Source organism: Dipodomys spectabilis, unplaced genomic scaffold (assembly GCF_019054845.1).
Source record: "Dipodomys spectabilis isolate Male_0828 unplaced genomic scaffold, ASM1905484v1 ptg000388l, whole genome shotgun sequence".
NCBI lineage: Eukaryota > Metazoa > Chordata > Mammalia > Rodentia > Heteromyidae > Dipodomys > Dipodomys spectabilis.
The window spans coordinates 2,644,366-2,665,596 of record NW_024871065.1 but is presented as its reverse complement, the minus strand read 5'-3'; the positions used below and the strand labels follow the sequence as shown (position 1 = coordinate 2,665,596).

The 21,231-nt window shown below is 51.5% G+C and overlaps 1 protein-coding gene across 1 annotated transcript in view; it reads left to right on the top strand.

Moving 5' to 3' along the window:
* Scn5a (sodium voltage-gated channel alpha subunit 5) overlaps positions 1–20,131 on the top strand; it is a gene marked incomplete at its 5' end in the record, with an annotated part of 58,264 nt that extends 38,133 nt beyond the window's left edge. Inside the window, 10 exon segments of the mRNA XM_042667326.1 lie at positions 420–540; positions 1,089–1,243; positions 8,279–8,452; positions 10,173–10,295; positions 12,930–13,211; positions 13,969–14,022; positions 14,587–14,728; positions 15,622–15,722; positions 17,601–17,871; positions 18,870–20,131. Of these exon segments, the coding sequence (XP_042523260.1) occupies positions 420–540; positions 1,089–1,243; positions 8,279–8,452; positions 10,173–10,295; positions 12,930–13,211; positions 13,969–14,022; positions 14,587–14,728; positions 15,622–15,722; positions 17,601–17,871; positions 18,870–20,131 (2,685 nt within the window).
* Positions 20,132–21,231: the final 1,100 nt, after the last annotated feature.

Here is a 21,231-nt window from a genome sequence, read left to right as displayed (position 1 = left end):
CTTGGTCTGGCTCCATTCCGGATGTGCTTTTGTCCCAGGTGTGTGTGTGTGTGTGTGTGTGTGTGTGTCTGTGTGTGTGTCTGTGTGTCTGTGTGTGTGTCTGTGTGTCTGTGTGTCCTTGTAACCAACTACCTCCCCATTCCTGTCTTGTTCCTAAAGCCCAGAATCATGGCCCTCACAAGTCTGAGGCCCTAGCCTAGGCTCTGCGCTGATTGGCCCTCACAACTCAGCCCCCAGCCTAGGCTCTGCTCTGATTGGCCCTCAGTAGATCAGGCCGCACCCACTCCATCCTATTTCCTTGGGGCCTTCCCTGGGCGTGGAGTGGGGGGTGGGCCTGACCTTCCTTCTCCAGCCTCCAGGTTGAGGCTGGAGGCCAGGTCTCCACCCACAGCCTGTGCCCCCCTCTCCCCTCCCCACAGAACCCCGAGGACAGCTTCTCAGAAGGGAGCACTGCAGACATGACCAACACGGCCGATCTCCTGGAGCAGATACCCGATCTTGGCGAGGATGTCAAGGACCCGGAGGCCTGTTTCACCGAAGGTACGGCCTTCTGCCCACCCAGAGGGGGTCAGCTCCTCCCGCCTGCCTGGAACCAGGGTCACGGCCCCTCAAGACAGCAGCTCCATACTCATACGGTGTAGCTTTGCCCACAGACAGCAGGGACTAAGTGACTCACCCATGCTAGGCCTCTGTGCAAATGCATGAGGCAGATGGGGCTTAGGGCTGTGTTTGGGGTGGGGAGGGGCAACTGGGGACCATCTGCCATTTTTGCCCTCTCCATACCACACACTGCAAAGATGCCAGGCGCCGGGGGCTCACACCAGCCATCCTAGCCATCCCAGAGGCTGAGATCCGAGGATCAAGGTTCGAAGCCAGCCCAGATGGGAAAGTCTGTGAGACTTGCCGCCCCCCCCCCACCCCGCATAGCTTCTCCACAGAAAAACTACAAGTATCTAGTCCCTGCTGGACGTGGCCACACCTGTCCATCACACACTGGCCCCACCCACCACGGCCACTCTCTCCAACCAGCACAGCTTCTGCGCATCACTCCCTGAGCTGAGACTGAACATCGCCTGTCTCCCCCTTAGGCTGCATCCGGCGCTGTCCCTGCTGCGCAGTGGACGTCACCCAGTCCCCAGGGAAGGTCTGGTGGCGACTTCGGAAGACGTGCTACCGCATCGTGGAGCACAGCTGGTTTGAGACGTTCATCATCTTCATGATCCTGCTCAGCAGTGGAGCCCTGGTACATCTCCTGGGGTTACCCACAGGGCTGGGGGCAGGAGAAGGCTAGAGCAGAGCAGGGCAGGGCAGGGAAGTCCCCAGGTCTGAAATTGGGGCTGAGCTGGGTGCTGGTGGCTCACCCCTGTCACCCTAGCTACTTGGGAGGCTTGAGATCTGAGGACTGAGGTTCGAAGCCAGCCTGGGCAGGAGAGTCTGTGAAACTGGAGTGATCAGGAAGCACTGCAGGAGGAAGAAGATGGGGCTGGGTGGTAAAGGGGGGTTGTAGAGGCCAGGAGGAGCAGAGAGGCCTACCGGAGATGCCCTCGTGTGGTGCCAGTGGCTCACGCCCACCATCCACGCTATTCAGAAGGCCGAGGTGTGGAGAACCACAGTTCAAAGCCAGCCCAAGCAGGAAAGCCAATGAAACGATCTACACTTAACCACTAGAAAACAACAAAAGCTGGGAGTGGCGCTGTGGCTCAAGTGGTAGAACGCTAGCCTTGAGCAAAAAGCTAAGGGACAGCGCGCAGACCCTGAGCTCAAGCTCAGTATTGGCACAAAGAAAGGAAGAGGAAGGAAGGGAGGGAGGAAGGGAGGGAGGGAGGGAAGGAGGGAGGAAGGAAGGAAGGAAGGAAGGAAGGAAGGAAAAAGTTGCTCCGCTTTCTCAGTCACTCCAGTAGAACAAGGGACCCTCCCTGGAGAGGATTCTAGAAGGATCAGGTAGATGAGCAATAGAGAAGGCAGAATAAAGTGGAAAGGTTCCTGGCCTGAGGGAAGCAAGCACACTTATATTGCTTGTAGAACTCCTGAACCCCGGGGCTGGGAAGGTGGCTCAGTGGTAGAGCGCTTGCCTTGCATGCATGAGGCCCTGGGTTCGATTCCTCAGCACCACATAAGCAAAAAGAAAAAAGCTAGAAGTGGCGCTGTGGCTCAAGTGGTAGAGCGCTAGCCTTGAGCTGAAGATCCGAGGCACAGCGCCCAGGCCCAGAGTTCAGGCCCCACGACCAGACCCCCCCCCCAAAAAAAGAACTCCTAAACCCCAAGATGAGCAATAGCAAAAGACCACAGAAGAAGCAGCTCCATGCATCCAGCCGGGCCACCTCCTCCTCAGGACCAAGGGGAGACTCTGAGTGCCATTTCTCAATCTCGGGGCTTCTGGTCCCATTCCATACTTCTCCCCTGCCCTGTTCCATTCATTCATTCATTCATGCATGCATCCATTCATCTATGTATAGGGTTTCCTGTTCAACTGCACACTTCTCCCTTCCTGGTTTCATCCACCTGTTTATCTATCTATCTATCTATCTATCTATCTATCTATCTATCTATCATTGATTTGTCGGTCTGTCTACCTGTCTACCTACTATCTGTGTATCTATCTACCTACCTATCTATCAATCATCTATTTGTCTGTCTACCAGTCTATGTATCTATCTACCTACCTATCTATCTACACACCTATCAATTTATCATCTATCTATCTATGTATCTAGCTACCTACCTATCTACCTACTTATCTTTTTATCTATCTATCTATCTGGTCTCCTGTCCCATTCCTTCTGTTTCATTCGTTCACTTATCCACCCATCATTATTTATTTGTTTTTATTTCGTGTGTCAGTGCCGGGACTTGCACTCAGGGTATCATGCTTCCTTGGGCTTTTTTGCTAAAGGCTGGCTCTTGACCACTTGAATCATAGCTCCACTTCCGGCTTTTCGCTATTTAATCGGGGATCAGCATCATGAGGATTTGTTCCGTCCAGACTGGCTTTCCATCACGATCCTCAAGTCTCAGCTTCTGGAGTCACCAGGATGACAGGGGTGGGGCACGGATGCCTGGTCCTCCTTTTCTTTCGTCTCCTTATGTATTAGTTTATTTATTTATTCATTTATTGTGCTTTTCCATTCCAAGCTGGCACTCTACCACCCAAGCCACTGCCAGTCGACTTCCAGTGTTTTTGTTGGTTCACTAGAGATAGAGCTTCACTGGACTGGCCTTCCCTTGTCTGGCCTCAAATTGTGATCCTCACATCTCAGCCTCCTAAAGTAGCCAGGCCGATGGGCATGAGCCACTAGTGCCGGGCCTCCATCTCTTGTTTCTGAGTGGGCCTGCAGCCACGATTTGTAGCCTGCCTGCTGTTCCCTGGTAGGCAGCCAGGGCCAAATCTCTGTCGGTTCGAATCTGGGGAGACCTTAACAATATGTTATCAAGTTTTGTTTTGAAACAGCCACAAACAGGAACCGCCAGATCCATTTCATCTCAGCTGAGCAAGAGAGGAAAAAAATAAATATAAATCTCAGTCTCCACCACAAGTGAGGAGGAGTTTTTTTGGCAAAGTAAAAGCTAATCAAGATAGACAGCCAAGCACTGTTGTTAAAAGACAATGATATATTGGGAAAAGAAGAGAGGAAAAAAAAAGGAGTTGGAGTAGGTTATTTAAAGTTAGAAGCTCGTTGAACAGAAAGTAAATGATATTGCTTCCAAATTACTGAGAAAGGAAAAAAAAAAAAGAAAACAGAGATTTTTTAAATAGAGAAGAGCCAGGTACTGATAGTTCAAACCTGTCATTCTAGCAATTCAGGAGGCTGAGCTCTGAGGATTGTGGTTCAAAGCCATCCCAGGCCAAAAATTCCTTATAAAAGTCTTATCTCCAATTATCCACTCAGATACCTGAAATGGAGCTGTGGCTCAGAGTGGCCGAATGCTAGCCTTGAACAAAAGAAGCTCAGGGCACCTAAGGCCCCGAGTTCAAGCCCCACAACTGACAAAAAAAAAAAAAGCCAAGCAAGAGCTTGAGGCCCGAGTTCAAGCCCCAATACCTGCACTACACACACACACACACACACACACACACACACACACACACACACACACACACACACACACACACACACACACACTCTGGGAATGTCTGTGTAAAGCTCTGATAGATAAAGAAATGCAACTTTTTTTTAAACTAAATGAGAAACTCTCCAATTAACTTGTATCATTTTGATCCATTAGCAGTTAAGCACCTGAAACATTTTCATTCCAGTTAGGACTAAGAAACAGGCAGACATTTAACTACTCACTAGCTATTGCTCATTAGCAGTAATCTCTAAGTACTGGGCAAGGCAATTAATCACAGTAATTCAACACATGGGCCCATGGAAGAATTAAAGCCGTGCAATCGGTTGAGTAGAAAAGCAAGGATTCAAAAAGTAATAGAAATGAGTCGGGCACCGGTGGCTCACGCCTGTCTTCCTAACACTCTGGAGGCTGAGATCTGAGGATCGCAGTTCAAAGCCAGCCCGGGCAGGAAAGGCCGTGAGACTCTGATCTCCAATAAACCACTTAGAAAACCGGAAGTGGTGCTGTGGCTCAAGTGGTAGAGCACCAGCCTTGAGCTGAAGAGCTGAGGAACAGCACCCAGGCCCAGAGTTCAAGCCCCACGACTGACAAAGAAAAAGAACATAAATGTGGCACTAGGGTTTGAACTTAGAACTTTGGGCTTATGAGCCAGGCACTCTACCACTTTGTTTTGTTTGAATATTACCACATCCAATCCAAAAAAGGAAGGAATGGAAGGAGGGACCGAGGGAGAGAAGAATGCTCTACCACTTGTGCCATGCCCTTAATGCTTTTTCTTTTTCTTTTTTTTTGGCAGACCTGGGGCTTGAACTCTAAGCCTGGGCTCAAGGCTGGTGCGCTACCACTTGCACCACAGCATCACTTCCAGTTTTTGAGTAGTTCATTGGAGATAAGAGTCTCATGGGGACTTTTTTTTTCCGCCAGTCGTGGGGCCTGAACTCTGGGCCTGGGCGCTGTCCCTCAGCTCTTCAGCTCAAGGCTAGCACTCTACCACTTGAGCCACAGTGCCACTTCTGGCTTTTTTCTGCTTATGTGTGCTGAGGAGTCAAACCCAGGTCTCATGCATGCAAGGCAAGCGCTCTACCCCTGAGCCACCTTCCTAGCCCTCATGGAGGACTTTTCTGCCCTGCTGGCTTTGAACCATGATCCTCAGATCTCAGCCTCCTGAGTAGCTAGGCTGACAGGTGTGAGCCACCAGCGCCTGGCTCTTTTGGTTCTTTCTTGAATAGGTTCTTGCTTTTCTTTGCTGAAGGATGCCTAAACTATGGTTACCTGTTTATGCTTCTCACATCACATTCAGCTTTTTATTGGCTGAAATGGAAAGTCCTGAACTTTCTCCCCAGGTTGGCCTCAGCAAATGGTCCTCCTGCCCTCAGCCTCCTGAGTCGCTAGGGTTACACTTGGGAGCCAGCAGGTGCTGCTGCTGAGTTTGAAAACCTATTTACAGCCTTCACCTGTGCTGTCAGGAAGACCAGCGGCTTAGGCTGACACTCAGAAGCATTTTAGTTCAACCAGGAACATTTCTCAAATACGATTTGCCTGCCGGGTACTGCTCACAAATAAATAAATGATCTAAGAAGAAATGTGACGTATTAGAAGAAGAGTAAAACTTTGCTAAGGAGTTCAAACAAAAGAAAAACAGGTAGAGGATGTACCAACAGGGGTTCTGTTTCTAGGGTAACTGAGGATGAAATACAATCTGAACACACTTTGATCATATTCTTTTGTTTTTTGGGGTTTTTTTTTGGGGGGGGGGTCTGGTTGTGGGGCCTGAACTCTGGACCTGGGCACTGTCCCTCAGCTCTTCAGCTCAAGGCTAGCGCTCTACCACTTGAGCCACAGCACCACTTCTGGCTTTTTTCTATTTTGCTTATGTGGTGCTGGGGAATCGAACCCAGGGCCTCAGGCATGCAAGGCAAGCGCTCTACCACTGAGCCACCTTCCCAGCCCAACTTTGATCATATTCTATATGAACCCACACCAGGCCACTTAAGCCACAGCTCTACTTCTGGCTTTTTTGTTGTTGTTGTTTTTGCTTCTTTAACTGGAGATATAAGTCTCACTGTTCTGTTCAGGCTGGCTTTGAACCGTGATCCTCACATCTCAGCCTTCTGAGTAGCTAAGAGGATTAAAGGCTTGTGAGCCAACTAGCACCTGGCATTTTTTTGAGTGAACTCCACTAAAATACTCTGTGTCTTGAGAATCTCTCTCTCTCTCTCACACACACACACACACACACACACACACACACACACACACACACACGGGGAAATTCACGAGATACTAAGTCAGAAACAGTATCAGAGCCACACAGAGAGGAGAGGGAGGCTCTGGGTTCAATTCCCAACATGGCACAAAACAACAAGCGAATAGACCTGAAGCCCATCCAAGCCAACAGAGCAGTGTAGCGTATGATCAAACAGACCTGGGCTTGACCCACGGTCACATGCTTGTTAAGCAGCCGTGTTAATGCTGAGCCACACCCCCAGCCCTGTTTGGGGTTGACTTGTTTCCTTGCCAGCTGACGTTCTCTGTGTGTGCACTGCTTACTGGGGCTTGAACTCAGGGCCTCCTGCTCTTGCTGAACTCTATCCCTTGAGCCACACCACCCCTCCTGGTGTTTGGCTGGTCATTCGGAGATGAGCATCTCACAGATTTGTCTGCCTGGACTGAACCACGATCCTCCGGATCTCAGACTCCTGAGTGGCTTAGGGTAAACCAGCGTGAGCTGCCAGCTCACCAGCACCAGGCTTCTAGAAACACGCAGCGCTCCAAGGCCACCTTGGGGAGTTGAGTAATAACGTGCGCGTTGTCCACATGGCCCGGTGGCCCTGCGGGTCCCAGACACAGCATCCCAACAGGTCCCCAGAGCCCGCTGCTGGCAGCAGCCCCCAGAGCCCTTGCTGACGTGCTCTGTTGCCTGGACAGGGAGCCCGGGAACGGAGAGGTAGATGCAGGAGAGGAAGAAGAGGAAGGCCAAGACCCTGGGGAGCTGCGCTGCCGGCCCAGGAATGCTTGTGGCAGGAAGCAGGGAGAAGAAGGTGTGGCAGGAGGAAGTGGGGAAAGATGTGGCGGGAAGGAGGAAGTGGGGGAAGGCCTGGCAGGAAGGAGGAAGTGGGGGAAACCTACAGCATCCAGTGCTTTGGAAACTGTTGTCTGTGGAGCTGGGGATGGGACCCAGCGACTCCAGGGAATGGGGCAAAATCTCCTTGGCCCAGCTCCATCTTTGACTCCCAAGAATCCGTGGAGATTTGATTTCATCCAGCTCTGAGCTTCCTAAGTTCCACATTTTACCATCCTTCATTTAAAGCTCTGGTGTAAGCCAGCTCCCAGGGGTTTGGTGTGTTTCTTTAAATATGTTGATTGAATAGGAAAACATGGATGTATGGATGTATGTATTTATTCATCTGGTTACCTGTGTGGGCTAATACTAGGACTTGAACTCAGGGCCCTGCATTCTTGCTTAGCGTTTTCGCTCAAGGCTTTGCTCTACTACTTGAGCCACATCTCCACTTCCAGCTTCTCTAGTAGTTAAGTAGAGATAAGAGTCTCACTGACTTTCCTGTTCAGGCTGGCTTTGAACCTTGATCCTCTGATCTCAGCCTCCTGAGTAGCTAGGGTAACAGGTATGAGGCACCAGCTCCCAACTCTGTTTCCCAAGGAGAATAGAGCCAGGGGCGGGTGGCTCACGCCTGCAATCCTAGCTACTCAGGAGGCTGAGATCTGAGGATCGCAGTTCAAAGCCAGCTTGGGCAGGAGAGTCCATGAGATTCTTATCTCCCATGAACCACCAGAAAACCAGAAGTGGCGCTGTGGCTCAAGTGGTAGAGCGCTGGCTTTGAGCTGAAGAACTGAGGGACAGCGCCCAGGCCCTGAGTTCAAAACCCAGGACCAACATGAAAGAAAGATGGAAAAAAAGGAGAGAGAGAGAAAGAGAGAAAAAGCCAGAAAAGAAGGGAAAGAGAGAAAGAGAAATAGAGAAGGAAAATAGGAAATGGCAAGGAGGTTCCCAAAGGTTCATGATCATGACACTGTCACCTAGAAGTGATTTCACTCCTTAATGGGAGGGGGAGGGGCAGAGCCTTCTCCATGCTCGCTACCCCCCCTTACCCGTGCATGCCCACCCTGCACCCCATCCTGTCCACGGGGGTCTGTGTGCCCCGCTCCCACGGTGCCCGGTGGCCAGTGTCCCCCGTCCGTCCGGCAGGCGTTCGAGGACATCTACCTGGAGGAGCGGAAGACGATCAAGGTGCTGCTGGAGTATGCCGACAAGATGTTCACCTACGTGTTTGTGCTGGAGATGCTGCTCAAGTGGGTGGCCTACGGCTTCAGGAAGTACTTCACCAACGCCTGGTGCTGGCTAGACTTCCTCATCGTGGACGTAAGTGTGCACGCAAGGCTAAGGACAGGCCACCTGGCTGAGCCGCAGGCCTCGCACGATCCCGCGACAGGGGCCTGGTCAGAGAGAAAGAGCTCCCCCCCCACCCCCTCCCCCCCGTGTCAGGGTGCCAGGGGCTCACGCCTGTCATCCCAGCCACTCAGGAGGCTGAGATCTGAGGATCGTGGCTTGAAACCAGCCCAGACAGGAAAGCCTGTCGGACTCTGATCTCCAATGAACCAGCCAAAACACTGCCAGAAGTGGCGCTGTGGCTCAAGTGGTAGAGCACCAACCAGCCTTGAGCCAAAAAGCGAAGGGACAGCACCCAGGCCCTGAGTTTAAGTCTCAGGACCAACAGGAAAGAGAGAAAAGAAGGAAGGAAGGGAGAGAGAAGGAAGGAAGGGAGGGAGGGGAAGGAGGAGGAGGGGAGAAAGGGAGGAAGAGGAAGGAAGGAAGGAAGGAAGGAAGGAAGGAAGGAAGGAAGGAAGGAAGGAAAGAAGGAAGGGAGGGAGGAAGGAAGGAAGGAAAGAAAGAAGGAAGGAAAGAAGGGAAGGAGGGAAAGAAGGGAAGGAGGGAAAGAAGGAAGGAAGAAAGGAAGGAAGGGAGGGAGAGAGGGAGGGAGGGAGGGGAGGCTTTTCTTAAGAGTGTAGTAGAGGTGTGGAGGGCTTTTGCTTTGGACGACACGGTCCTCTGGGCAGGGGAGAAGGGCTCTGGCAGGGAGCCAGGGCGAGATGATGACGTAGCCGGTCAGGAGCGTGGCCGGCAGCAGACCGCGTGAGAAATGTTTAGATAGCTGAGGGATTCTAAAGGCAGGGCCAACAGGAAATTCTCGCGCATTAGACACAGCATATCAGAGACAGAAAATGAGAGACGATGTCCAGTCTTTAGCCCGGGACAGCTGCGAGATTGGGATCCCACTGCTGTGGAAAGGCCAGGGTGGATCGGGTGGTGTGAGCCTTTGCCAGGAACAGAGATTAAAAGGTGGTTGGTTGGTGACAGGGCATTGGGTGCCACAGGCCTGTCCTCCTAGCTGCTCAGGAGGCTGAGATCGGAGAATCGGGGTTCGAAGCCAGCCTGGGCAGGAAAGTCCATGAGACTCTGATCTGTAGTCAGTCACCAGAAAACCAGAAATGGAGCTGTGGTTCAAATGGTAGAGTACTAGCCTTGAACAAAACAGCTCGGGGACAGCGTCCAGGCTCTGAGTTCAAGCCCTAGGACTAGCCAAATAAAAAAAGAGGGAAAGAAAGAAAAGAAAAAAAAGGAGGGAGGGAGGGAGGAAGAAAAAGCAAGCGGAGAACATGGCATCTTTGTGTTCCTACCCTAAAAGTCTCCTTTGGGCTCACTGGGTGTGAATGCCTCGAGTCTTGGATAATTTATCCTCTCCCCATGTAGTTTACCTCTAGCTTCCTCACATGAGAGAAAACATGGCATTTGTCTCTGAGCTTTCCTGACCTCACTTCACGTGATTTGTTCTGGGTCTGTCCATTTCCCTGAAAATGGCATTATTATATTCCTTCTGATGGCTGTGTAATATTCCACTGTGTAGAGGTGCCACTCACCGATTGGGGGGCCATCTGGGCTGCTTCCATAATCTGGCTATGGTGAAGCGCAGCAATGAACATGGTTGTGTAGACGTCTTTATGGTCTCCTGTCTCAGTGTGGGTCGGGAACCCTGCCGTCCCTCTCCACACCTCTTCCCCGCCCCCTTTCCTTTCCTCCCCAGGTGTCCCTGGTCAGCCTGGTGGCCAACACGCTGGGCTTTGCCGAGATGGGCCCCATCAAGTCGCTGAGGACGCTGCGTGCGCTGCGACCCCTCAGGGCCTTGTCACGGTTTGAGGGGATGAGGGTAAGTGGGGGGAGCCACCGCTGCCTCCCACCCAGGTTCACTCGGGGGGGGGGGGCCGAGACAGGAGCGAGCGTGGCCGGGGAGTATGGGAAGTGGCTGAGCTCCTGTTACCCCAGCTACAAGGGAAGAGGAGATTGGGGGAGCGGAATTGCCAAGCCGGCCTGGGTAGAGAAATCTGTGAGACTCCCATCTCCAACGAAGAAGCTGGGAGCGGTAGGGAACGCCTTCCATCCCAGCCACAAGCAAAAGCCTAAAATAAAGGATCGGGATTCAGACTCATGCCTGAGCAAGACGTGATACACTTTATCTCAATAAATAAACAGCACCGTGGCCTCGCCACGGCCTGTAATAATTCTAGAGGCCCAGGGGGCAGAGATCTGAGCAATGCCCACTTTAGCAGATGACAAAAAAAAAAAAAACAAAAACCCTCAAAACTCCAGCAAAAATACAAGAAAAAAGGAAACAAAAGTATGTGTTTATGTGGGCGTTTAATTTTTTTTTTTTAAGTCAGGTGCCAGTGGCTCCCACCTGCCATCCTAGCTACTCAGGAGGCTGAGATCTGAGGATCACGATTCAAAGCCAGCCTGGGCAGGAAAGTCTGTGGGACTTTTTAAAAAAATATTTTTTAACTTGTTTTTCTTAAGGTGATGTACAGAGGGGTCACCATGGGACTGTGTATCTTCCCTAAACTACCAGAAAAAAAAAACTGGTGTGGTGCTGTGGCTCAAGTGGTAGAGCGCCAGCCTTGTGCAAAAGAAGCTCAGGGACAGCACCCAGGCCCTGAGTTCAAGCCCCAGGACTGACACAGGAAGGAAGGGAAGGAATCCCAGTTTCTTGCAACCAGACAACACATGCTATTCCATTGCTCATCTGACACCAGAAGGCTCACTGTTTGTCTGATGGCTTGGATCTTGCCTTTATCCATTCCCCCCCGCAACCCTGCACCCCAAGTTCTTGGCAGAAAGCCCACCCACAAGTGACTAATGGGCCTGAGTTAATGTCTCTGTGAGGGCCAGGACATTTGATTGCAGTGGAACACGCGGACATGCTAGATGCCAAGAATGCCTCTGATGTAGCCAGGCCGCGGAGCAGCCAAGGGCAAGCGCCTAGGGTTTCTCTCCACCACCCCCTGCCAGGCAGCCCGGGGCAGGGAGGGGGGGCCTGGAGAGCTGGGTGCCCAGCCTGCTCAGACGTAAGGGAGGGAAGGAGGGAGGGAGGGAAGACTGAGAGATCAGACAGACAGAGATGGTAGAGTTTATATAGATGATAGAGAGAAAGAGAGGAAGATGATGTAGACAGGCAGATGATATATAGACAGCATAGATACATGTTAGAGAGAGATGATGTAAATAGCTGATTCGTGATAGATGATATAGACTGATAGAGATGAGAGGTTAGATGAAGATCGATTAGATAGATGTGAGAGATAAATAATGGTGATTGACAGATATAGACAGACAGATAGATTAAGGTAGATAAGGATAGATAGATTATAGAGGTAGATAATAGATAAATGTTACAAATAGATGATAATATATAAATAGATATAGACAGATGATAGGTAGATAAAGATAGATGGATAGATAGATGTTACATATAGATGATATAGGTTGATGATGATGATGATGATGATAGATAGGTAGGTAGATAGATAGATAGATATAGGCCAACAGGTTGACAGAGATAAGTGATAGGTAGATAAGGATAGATAGATGATAGAGATAGAAGATAAATAGATAAATGTTAGATAATATAGATAGATGATAATAGATATAGTCAGCCAGATAGATATAGACAGAGATAGATGATAGATAAAGATAGATGGATAAATGGATGCATAGCTAATTGATAGATGATGGTGATGATAAAGATAGATGTCACATATAGATGATGATGATAGATAGGAAGGTAGATAGATAGATAGATAGGGAGTAGGTAGGTAGATAGATTGATGTTACGTATAGATTATGATGACGATAGCTAGGAAGGTAGATAGGTAGATAGATAGACAGATAGATAGACAGATAGATGTTATACATAGAATATATAGATGATGATGACAGATAGATAGCTTGATGGATGGTTGGCAGATAGATAGATAGCTTGATGGATAGATAGATAGATAGACAGACAGATAGATAGATAGATGGATGGGTAAATAGGTAGGTAGATAGATAGACAGAGGGACAGACAGACAGATAGGTAGATAGGTAGGTAGGTAGATAGATAGACAGACAGACAGATAGATAGACAGACAGACAGATAGCTGCATAGCTGGAGAGAGAGACAGATAGATAGATAGATAGATAGATAGATAGATAGATAGATAGATAGATAGATAGATAGATAGATAGATAGATAGATAGATAGATAGATAGATAGATAGATAGATGGACGGATAGACGGACGGATAGACGGACGGATAGACGGACGGATAGACGGATAGATAGACAGATAGATAGACAGATAGATAGATGTTATACATAGAATATATAGATGATGATAGATAGCTTGATGGATGGTTGGCAGATAGATAGATAGCTTGATGGATGGATAGATAGATAGATAGATAGATGGAGTGGCAGGCAGGCAATTCTGGCCGCACACACAGAGGTACCCCATGTCCCCCCGTAGGTGGTGGTCAACGCGCTGGTGGGCGCCATCCCCTCCATCATGAACGTCCTGCTCGTCTGCCTCATCTTCTGGCTCATCTTCAGCATCATGGGCGTGAACCTGTTTGCGGGCAAGTTCGGGCGCTGCATCAACCAGACGGAGGGCGACCTGCCACTCAACCACACGATCGTGAACAACAAGAGCGACTGCGAGGCCTTCAATGTCACCGGCGAGCTGTACTGGACCAAGGTCAAGGTCAACTTCGACAATGTGGGCGCCGGCTACCTGGCCCTGCTACAAGTGGTAAGTTCCAGAAAGGGGGACAAGAAGGGGGACCAACGGGGCCATCTCAAACCCCACACAGGAATGGAGGAACAGGCCGGCGCCGGTGGCTCACGCCTGTCATCCCAGCTACTCAAGAGGCTGAGATCTGCAGGATCACAGTTCAAAGCCAGCCCAGGGCAGGAAAGTCCGTGAGACTCTTATCTCCAATGAACCACCAGAAAACTGGAAGTGGCGCTGTGGTTCAAGTGGTAGAGTGCTTGCCTCGAGCAAAAGCAGCTCAGGAACAGCGCCCAAGCTCTGAGTTCAAGCCCCATGACCAACAAAAACAAAAACAAAATTGAAATGCCAAGCCAAGCTGGGTGCGGTGTCTCCTGCCCGTGTCATCCTAGCTCCTGAGGAGGCTGAGATCTGAGGATCACAGTTTGAAGCCAACTCTGCCAGGAAAGTGCATGAGATTCTTCCCTTCTACGAACTAGCAAAAAGCTGGCAGTGAAGACGTGGCTCAGATGGTAGAGGACCTCCTTGGGAACACAAAAGCTTAGAGACAGCACCCCTGGAAATGAGTTCAAGCCCCAGTACTGGTACAAAAATAAATAAGTAAATAAAAGCTTGCTACTCACTCACTACAGGGTTTTCTAGAAGGGTCTTTAGCTCAGTTGCTCCCTCCCCTTCCCTCATTCCTAACCCCAGATTTGCCCAGTTAGACAGGGGCTTCGTGTAGCTCTAGTGAGACAGTTGGTTTAATCATTTCTCTTGTATCTTCTTTCCCTTCCAGGCAACTTTTAAAGGCTGGATGGACATCATGTACGCAGCGGTGGACTCCCGAGGGGTAGGAGACCATTCCTGTTTCTTCTTGTTCATGCCAGCACCGAAGACTTGAACTCAGGACTGGGCTTTGTTCCCTGAGTATTTTTTTTTTTCATATCTTGCTCAAGGCTGGTGCTCTACCACTTGAGCCACCTGCTCTGCTTCTGACTTTTTACTGGTTCATTAGAGATTTCAAAGTCTCACAGACTTTCCTGCCCCGGGCTGGCTTTGAACCACAATCCTCCAGATCTCAGCCTCCTGAGTCGCTAGGATGACAGGCGTGAGACACAGGGGTCTTCTATTTCTTCACTGAATTCACTCCAGGAGAAATGGGGTGAAAGCAAGAGAGATGCAAATTGACTTCCCCCCTCCATTTGACCAACCCCATGATGCCAAGACCCAGGCTCCCAGGCCTGAATCCTGAATCCCATGCTAAATCCAGCAGGCCTTCTGCCCTCCCTTCCCTCTGTCCTCTCCCCCCCCGCCCACCTCCGTCCTGTCCCCCACCCCCAGTCCCCTTGACCTGTCCACCTCTCACACAGTGCCCCCGGCTGGCTGACCGTCTCTCTTGGCTTCCGTCCCTTAGTACGAAGAGCAGCCGCAGTGGGAATACAACCTGTACATGTACATCTACTTCGTGGTCTTCATCATCTTCGGCTCTTTCTTCACCCTGAACCTCTTCATTGGTGTCATCATCGACAACTTCAACCAGCAGAAGAAAAAGATACGTAGACTACGTATACATACATATATTCTACATACGCAGAATACGCAAAAGACATCCACTATGTAGATTATGTACGATGCATGGAGTTCACAGAATATGTTCAAGACATAGAAGACATGCAGTATGAATACATACAGTATGAATGCATACAGTATGTAGAACATGTACAATACATAGAATGCATACAACATGTACAATACACAGAATACTTACAATACAGAGAATATATTCAATACATAGACTATGTACAATATATAGACCATATACAATATGTAAAATACATTTAATAAGTAGAATATGCACAATGCATAGAATATATAATAGAATACGTACAATATGTATAATACATACAATATACAGAATGCATTCAGTATGTAGAATACATACAATGCATACGATACATAGAATACATAGCATAATACACTCAGTACGCAGAATATGTACAACAGCACATAGAATGCACAGAACACCAGCTCTACCTGGGTTGGGTTGGGTGGGTGGGGCGAGAAGTAGTAGCCATTCTGGCTCCAGGCTCATGGCCTTTCCTGCCCAGGCTGGCTTTGAACCATGATCCTCAGATCTCAGCCTCCTGAGTTCGGCTGGGATGGCAGGCAGCCTCTGGCATAGGCCATGTTATATTGAACGCAAACCAACAGGGCAGAAAGAGCCACCGGGCCCGGCCCAGCTGGGTAGACAAAGGGGAAGGGTGAGTGGAAACCCTGAAGCCAGCTAGATCTCCAGGGATTTTTGGAAAGGCAGGTTTCGCTGAGAATGTTTGATGCAGTATAAAGCGAGACAAAGCCCATCTTAATACAGAGTCTGCCCTGACCCCCACTATCCCAGAGGTCAGTGAGAACCCTCAAAATGATATCAGTGTTGTCTCTCTGCACTTAGGAGGCCAAGACATCTTCATGACAGAAGAACAGAAGAAATATTACAATGCCATGAAAAAGCTGGGCTCCAAGAAACCCCAAAAGCCCATTCCTCGGCCTCTGGTGAGCCGGGCTCCCTGGAAGAATCGAGAGGGCTGTTCTTTTGGGGTGGGGGAGTTGGAACCTTAAGATTTCTCCCTCCTCCCTAGCCACATAGGCAGCCATCAGGGCCGCCTCATGATCCTTCAGCTTCAGTGAGAGGTTCTCTGGTGTCTGGGCTTCACACCAGGCTTCATCCTGATGATGGGGGGGAGGGGGGAAGAAGGTGCAGATCCACAGAAGATGTATAGCCACAAGACACACCTGGTCCCTTGGGGTGCAGATTTTACCCAGCCCCACACCCATGCTTGTTTCTTTGCTTGTTTCTTGCTAGTACTGGGGCTTGAACTCAAGGCCTACCATGCTAGCCCTTCACTTGTGGTTGGTTGTTTTTCCTAAGTCAATGCTGGCGCTCTACCACTTGAGTCACACCTCCACTTCTGGCTTTTTGCTGGTTCGTTGAAGATAAGAGTCTCTCTCTCTCTCTCTCTCCCTCTCTGGTTTGTCAGTCTGAGCTGGCTTTGAAGTGCAGTCCTCAGATTTGCCTTCTGAGTAGCTAGGATGACAGGCATGACCCACTACCTGGATCAGACCTGGTGGGTGTGTGTGAGACAGAGTCAGAGACAGAGAGAGACAGACAGACACAGAGAGAGAGTGTGTGTGTGTCTGGGGCTTGAACTCAGGGCCTGGGTGCTGCCCCTGGGATTTTGTGCTCAAAGCCAGCACTCAACTACTTGAGCCATAGCTCCGCCTTGGCTTTTTTATAGCCAATTGCATGGATATGAGTCTCACAGACTTTCCTGCCTGGGCTGGCTTGGAACCTTGATCCTCAGATCTCACTCAGATCTCAGCCTCCCGAGTCCCTAGGGTGACAGGCCTGAGCCACCGGCAGCTGCATTTACCGTGAATGACATATCAATACTGTTTGAGTGCTGGTAACTCACTCCTATACTTGTAGTGACACAGGTGGCTGAGATCGAAGGATCGAAGTTTGAAACCAGCCTGGGCCACAGGGTCTGCGAGACTCTGATCTCCAAAGAGCCACCAAAAAGCCAGAAATGAGATGTGGCCCAAGTAGTAGAGCTCCATCCTTAAGCATCCTTAAGAGCTCCCAGGCCATGAGTTCAAGGCCCCAAACCAACACCCCCCCACACACACACATACACCAATTCCACTGAGCAGAATAAATTAAAAACAATTCCATCAAAAGAATAATGGAGCGGCTGGGAAGGTGGCTTAGTGGTAGAGCGCTTGCCTCGCATGCATGAAGCCCTGGGTTCGATTCCTTAGTACCGCAGACACAGAAAAAGCTGGAAGTGGCGCTATGGCTAAAGTGGTAGAGTGCTAGCCTTGAGCAAAAAGCAGCTCAGGGACAGCGCCCAGGCCCTGAGTTCAAGCCCCAGGACTGGCAAAAATAAATAAGAATGGAGAAAACATACCAATCCAAGGGACTGATACCATTGCTAGAATTGACGTTTAACATTGACCTTGAGCCTTCAAGGTCATCCAGGAAATGGCTGGATAATCCATCCACGAGAGAGTATGAAGGGCATCGTCCCATCCATATCTAGGGAAAGAAGAGAGAGAGAGAAAAATCTTCAGAATTCAGGGAGAGCCATGAAAAGGATAGGAACCTCGGAGCTGGATCTCAAAATCCAGGGGAACGTTTAGGACAGGAAAAAAACAGATGTGAATCTAGGGGGAACGCTGAGGCCGGAGGACCAGGTGTGAACCTGGGGGGAACACTAAGGGAGGAGGACCTCTTCAGTGAACGTGAGTCACTTGGGTGCTGGCCTGGTGGCCCAGGGAAGGCCGAGGGGCGATGGCCACCCCAGGAGAGGGTCCCTTGCCTGCCCAGCCCAGGCCCCAGGCCAAGCCCCACATCCTCCTTCCTCCTGGCAGAACAAGTACCAGGGCTTCCTCTTCGACATCGTGACCAAGCAGGCCTTCGATGTCACCATCATGTTCCTCATCTGCCTCAACATGGTGACCATGATGGTGGAGACGGACGACCAGAGCCCCGAGAAGGTCAGCATCCTCGCCAAGATCAACCTGCTCTTCGTGGCCATCTTCACGGGCGAGTGCTTTGTCAAGATGGCCGCCCTGAGACACTACTACTTCACCAACAGTTGGAACATCTTTGACTTCGTGGTGGTCATCCTCTCCATCGTGGGTGAGCGGGTGTGGGCAGAGAGGCCGACCACCGGGCCGGGCCTTCTTCCCACCCTCGGGTCTATGGGGAGGCCCTGGAATGCCCCCTCTCCCTCCCTCCAGCACGCCCCTCCCTCTCCCGCCCTCCCTTCCCCTCCCTCTCTCTCTCTCTTTACTGGGGTTTAAACACAGCTCCCTGGTTGCCCTACCACTCAACCACGCTCCCAGCTGAGCTTTTTGCTGGTTATTTTGGAGATGGATTTAGGGCCTGAACTCTGGGCCTGGGTGCTGTCCCTCAGCTCTTCAGCTCAAGGCTAGCGCTCTACCACTTGAGCCACAGCGCCACTTCTGGCTTTTTTCCTTTCTGCTTATGTGGTGCTGAGGAATCGAACCCAGGGCCTCAGGCATGCAAGGCAAGCGCTCTACCACTGAGCCACCTTCCCAGCCCCATGATCCTTCCTCTTTTTGAAAGAGGGAGACGTGACTGAGGTATCTTCTAGATTTTTTTGTTGTTGTTGTTTTAACATTTCCACAAACTCCCGAATCCACGACTTAGAATAACGAGGAACTAGAAAGCCTTGAGCAAGGCTGATGCGCTGCTAACCAACTACCTTTGGTCTCAGACACCACCCAGCCATACCAGCTGTGTTAGGAATGCCCGTCATCCTAGCTACGCAGGAGGCTGAGGATCTGAGGATCATGGTTCAAAGCCAGCCCGGGGCAGGAAAGGCTGTGAGACTCTCACCTCCCATGAACCACCATGAAAACCCAAAGTGGCGCTGTGGCTCAAGTGGTAGAGCACCAGCCTTGAGCTGAAGAGCTGAGGGACAGCGCCCAGGCCCTGAGTTCGAGTCCCACAACCAATAAAAAAGAAAGGTGTTGAGAGGTAGTGCTAGCACACCCGTCCCTCCCAGAGGTGCTTCATCTCCCTGGATCCTCTCTGGGTGGAGGAGGCCAGTGCTGGCCTGGGAAGCGTAGCGATATTCTTACTGTCCGCCATGCTCTCTACCATTCCCATAGGCACCGTGCTGTCCGACATCATCCAGAAGTATTTCTTCTCCCCCACGCTCTTCCGTGTCATCCGCCTGGCCCGCATCGGCCGCATCCTCCGGCTCATCCGGGGTGCCAAGGGCATCCGCACCCTGCTCTTCGCCCTCATGATGTCCCTCCCGGCCCTCTTCAACATCGGCCTGCTGCTCTTCCTGGTCATGTTCATCTACTCCATCTTTGGCATGGCCAACTTCGCTTACGTCAAGTGGGAGGCGGGCATCGACGACATGTTTAACTTCCAGACGTTCGCCAACAGCATGCTGTGCCTCTTCCAGATCACCACCTCGGCCGGTTGGGACGGCCTCCTCAGTCCCATCCTCAACACCGGGCCTCCCTACTGCGACCCCGATCTGCCCAGTGGCAACGGCTCCCGGGGGAACTGTGGGAGCCCGGCCGTGGGCATCCTGTTCTTCACCACCTACATCATCATCTCCTTCCTCATCGTGGTCAACATGTACATCGCCATCATCCTGGAGAACTTCAGCGTGGCCACGGAGGAGAGCACCGAGCCCCTCAGCGAAGACGACTTCGACATGTTCTACGAGATCTGGGAGAAGTTCGATCCCGAGGCCACGCAGTTCATCGAGTACGCCGCCCTGTCCGACTTCGCCGATGCCCTGTCCGAACCCCTGCGCCTCCCCAAACCCAACCAGATCAGCCTCATCCACATGGACCTGCCCATGGTGAGCGGAGACCGCATCCACTGCATGGATATCCTCTTCGCCTTCACCAAAAGGGTGCTGGGCGAATCCGGGGAAATGGACGCCCTGAAGATCCAGATGGAGGAGAAGTTCATGGCGGCCAACCCATCCAAGATCTCCTACGAGCCCATCACCACCACGCTGCGGCGCAAGCACGAGGAGGTGTCGGCCATGGTCATCCAGCGCGCCTTCCGGAGACACCTGCTCCAGCGCTCCGTGAAGCACGCCTCCTTCCTCTTCCGACGGCAGACCTGCAGCAGCGGCAGCGACGGGGGGCTCTCCCAAGAGGACGCCCCAGAAAGAGAAGGCCTCATCGCCTACATGATGAATCAGAACTCCCGGCCCAGTGGTGGTGGTGGGGGCCCTCCCTCCAGCTCCTCCATCTCCTCCACCTCCTTCCCGCCATCCTACGACAGTGTCACCCGGGCCACCAGCGACAACCTCCAAGCCAGGGTGTCCGACTACAGTCGGAGCGAAGACCTGGCAGATTTCCCCCCGTCCCCAGACAGGGACCGCGAATCTATCGTGTGACCCGGGCCTTGGCATAATGGTGAAAAACGGGAATGAGGTCAAAACCAGCCTCACGTGCTGGGCCTTCCTGGCTTCGGGGAAGGGGGAGCTAGCTGGGGTTCAGGGGGGAGGGAGGAGTGAGAGCTGAGTCCCCAGCGCCCTCCCCCCCAAAATCCACCAGGCACAGATGGAGCTGAAACTGGTGTCCTGCTCCCCGCCCCCCACTCCTCACCCCCAGAATTCACAGGGGGGGGGCCTCTCTCTGGAGAGGGGGAGGGGCACCCCACACATCCTAGGGCCTGGTCTCGTCGTCCGGTAACTTCCTGGGGTGCACGGGATTCGGAAGGTGGGGGGAGGCGATCTAAAGCAGGAAACTCCATCCCAGGTGCCACCGCCCCATTGAACCCTAAAACAGAGACTTTGTCCGTGTGACTGGGCTTTCATATTATATTTGATATTTTTTTACTGGAGCAGAGAAAACAAACTTTTTCTCCTTCTCCCCCCGACCCCCGCCCCCCAGTCCCAGCGATTCACGCTGTTCTCAACCCCAAACTTCTGGAACTCAAAGCACAGCGGGGCCAGGCGCTGGTGGCTCACGCCTGTCATCCTAGCTACTCAAAGAGAGTAAGACCTGAGGATCCTGGTTCAAAGCCAGCCCTGGGTAGGAACATGTCTGTGAGACTCTGTCCAGTGGGTGGCGGAGTGGGGGGGGGGGGACCAGACAGGGAAGCAGGTGGCTTAAGGGGTCAAACACCCAGCTTTGAATGACAAGCAAACACAAGCCCCCCCTCCCCAGAGCTCAAGCCCCAGTCACTGGCACCCAATGAAGACAGTGTGGGGGTCCAGTGGGGCTCCTGAAGCCTTTCATGGAGGGACGGGGCTCCCAGGCGGCAGGAGCTGAGGTGAGGGTGGGAGGGAGCAAAGCCTCTTGCTCACACGTGCACACACACACGCGTGTGCACACACACTGAACACACCAAGGCCAGACACAGGCTCCCCTCAGGCCTATGTTAGCAACCCTCCTCAAAGGGAGACAGGCTTTCCTCATTAGCTTCCAAGGGCAGAATCTCAGCAGGACTTACCTGTAGCCATCTATGGACTTCCCTGGGGTCAGCCCTACA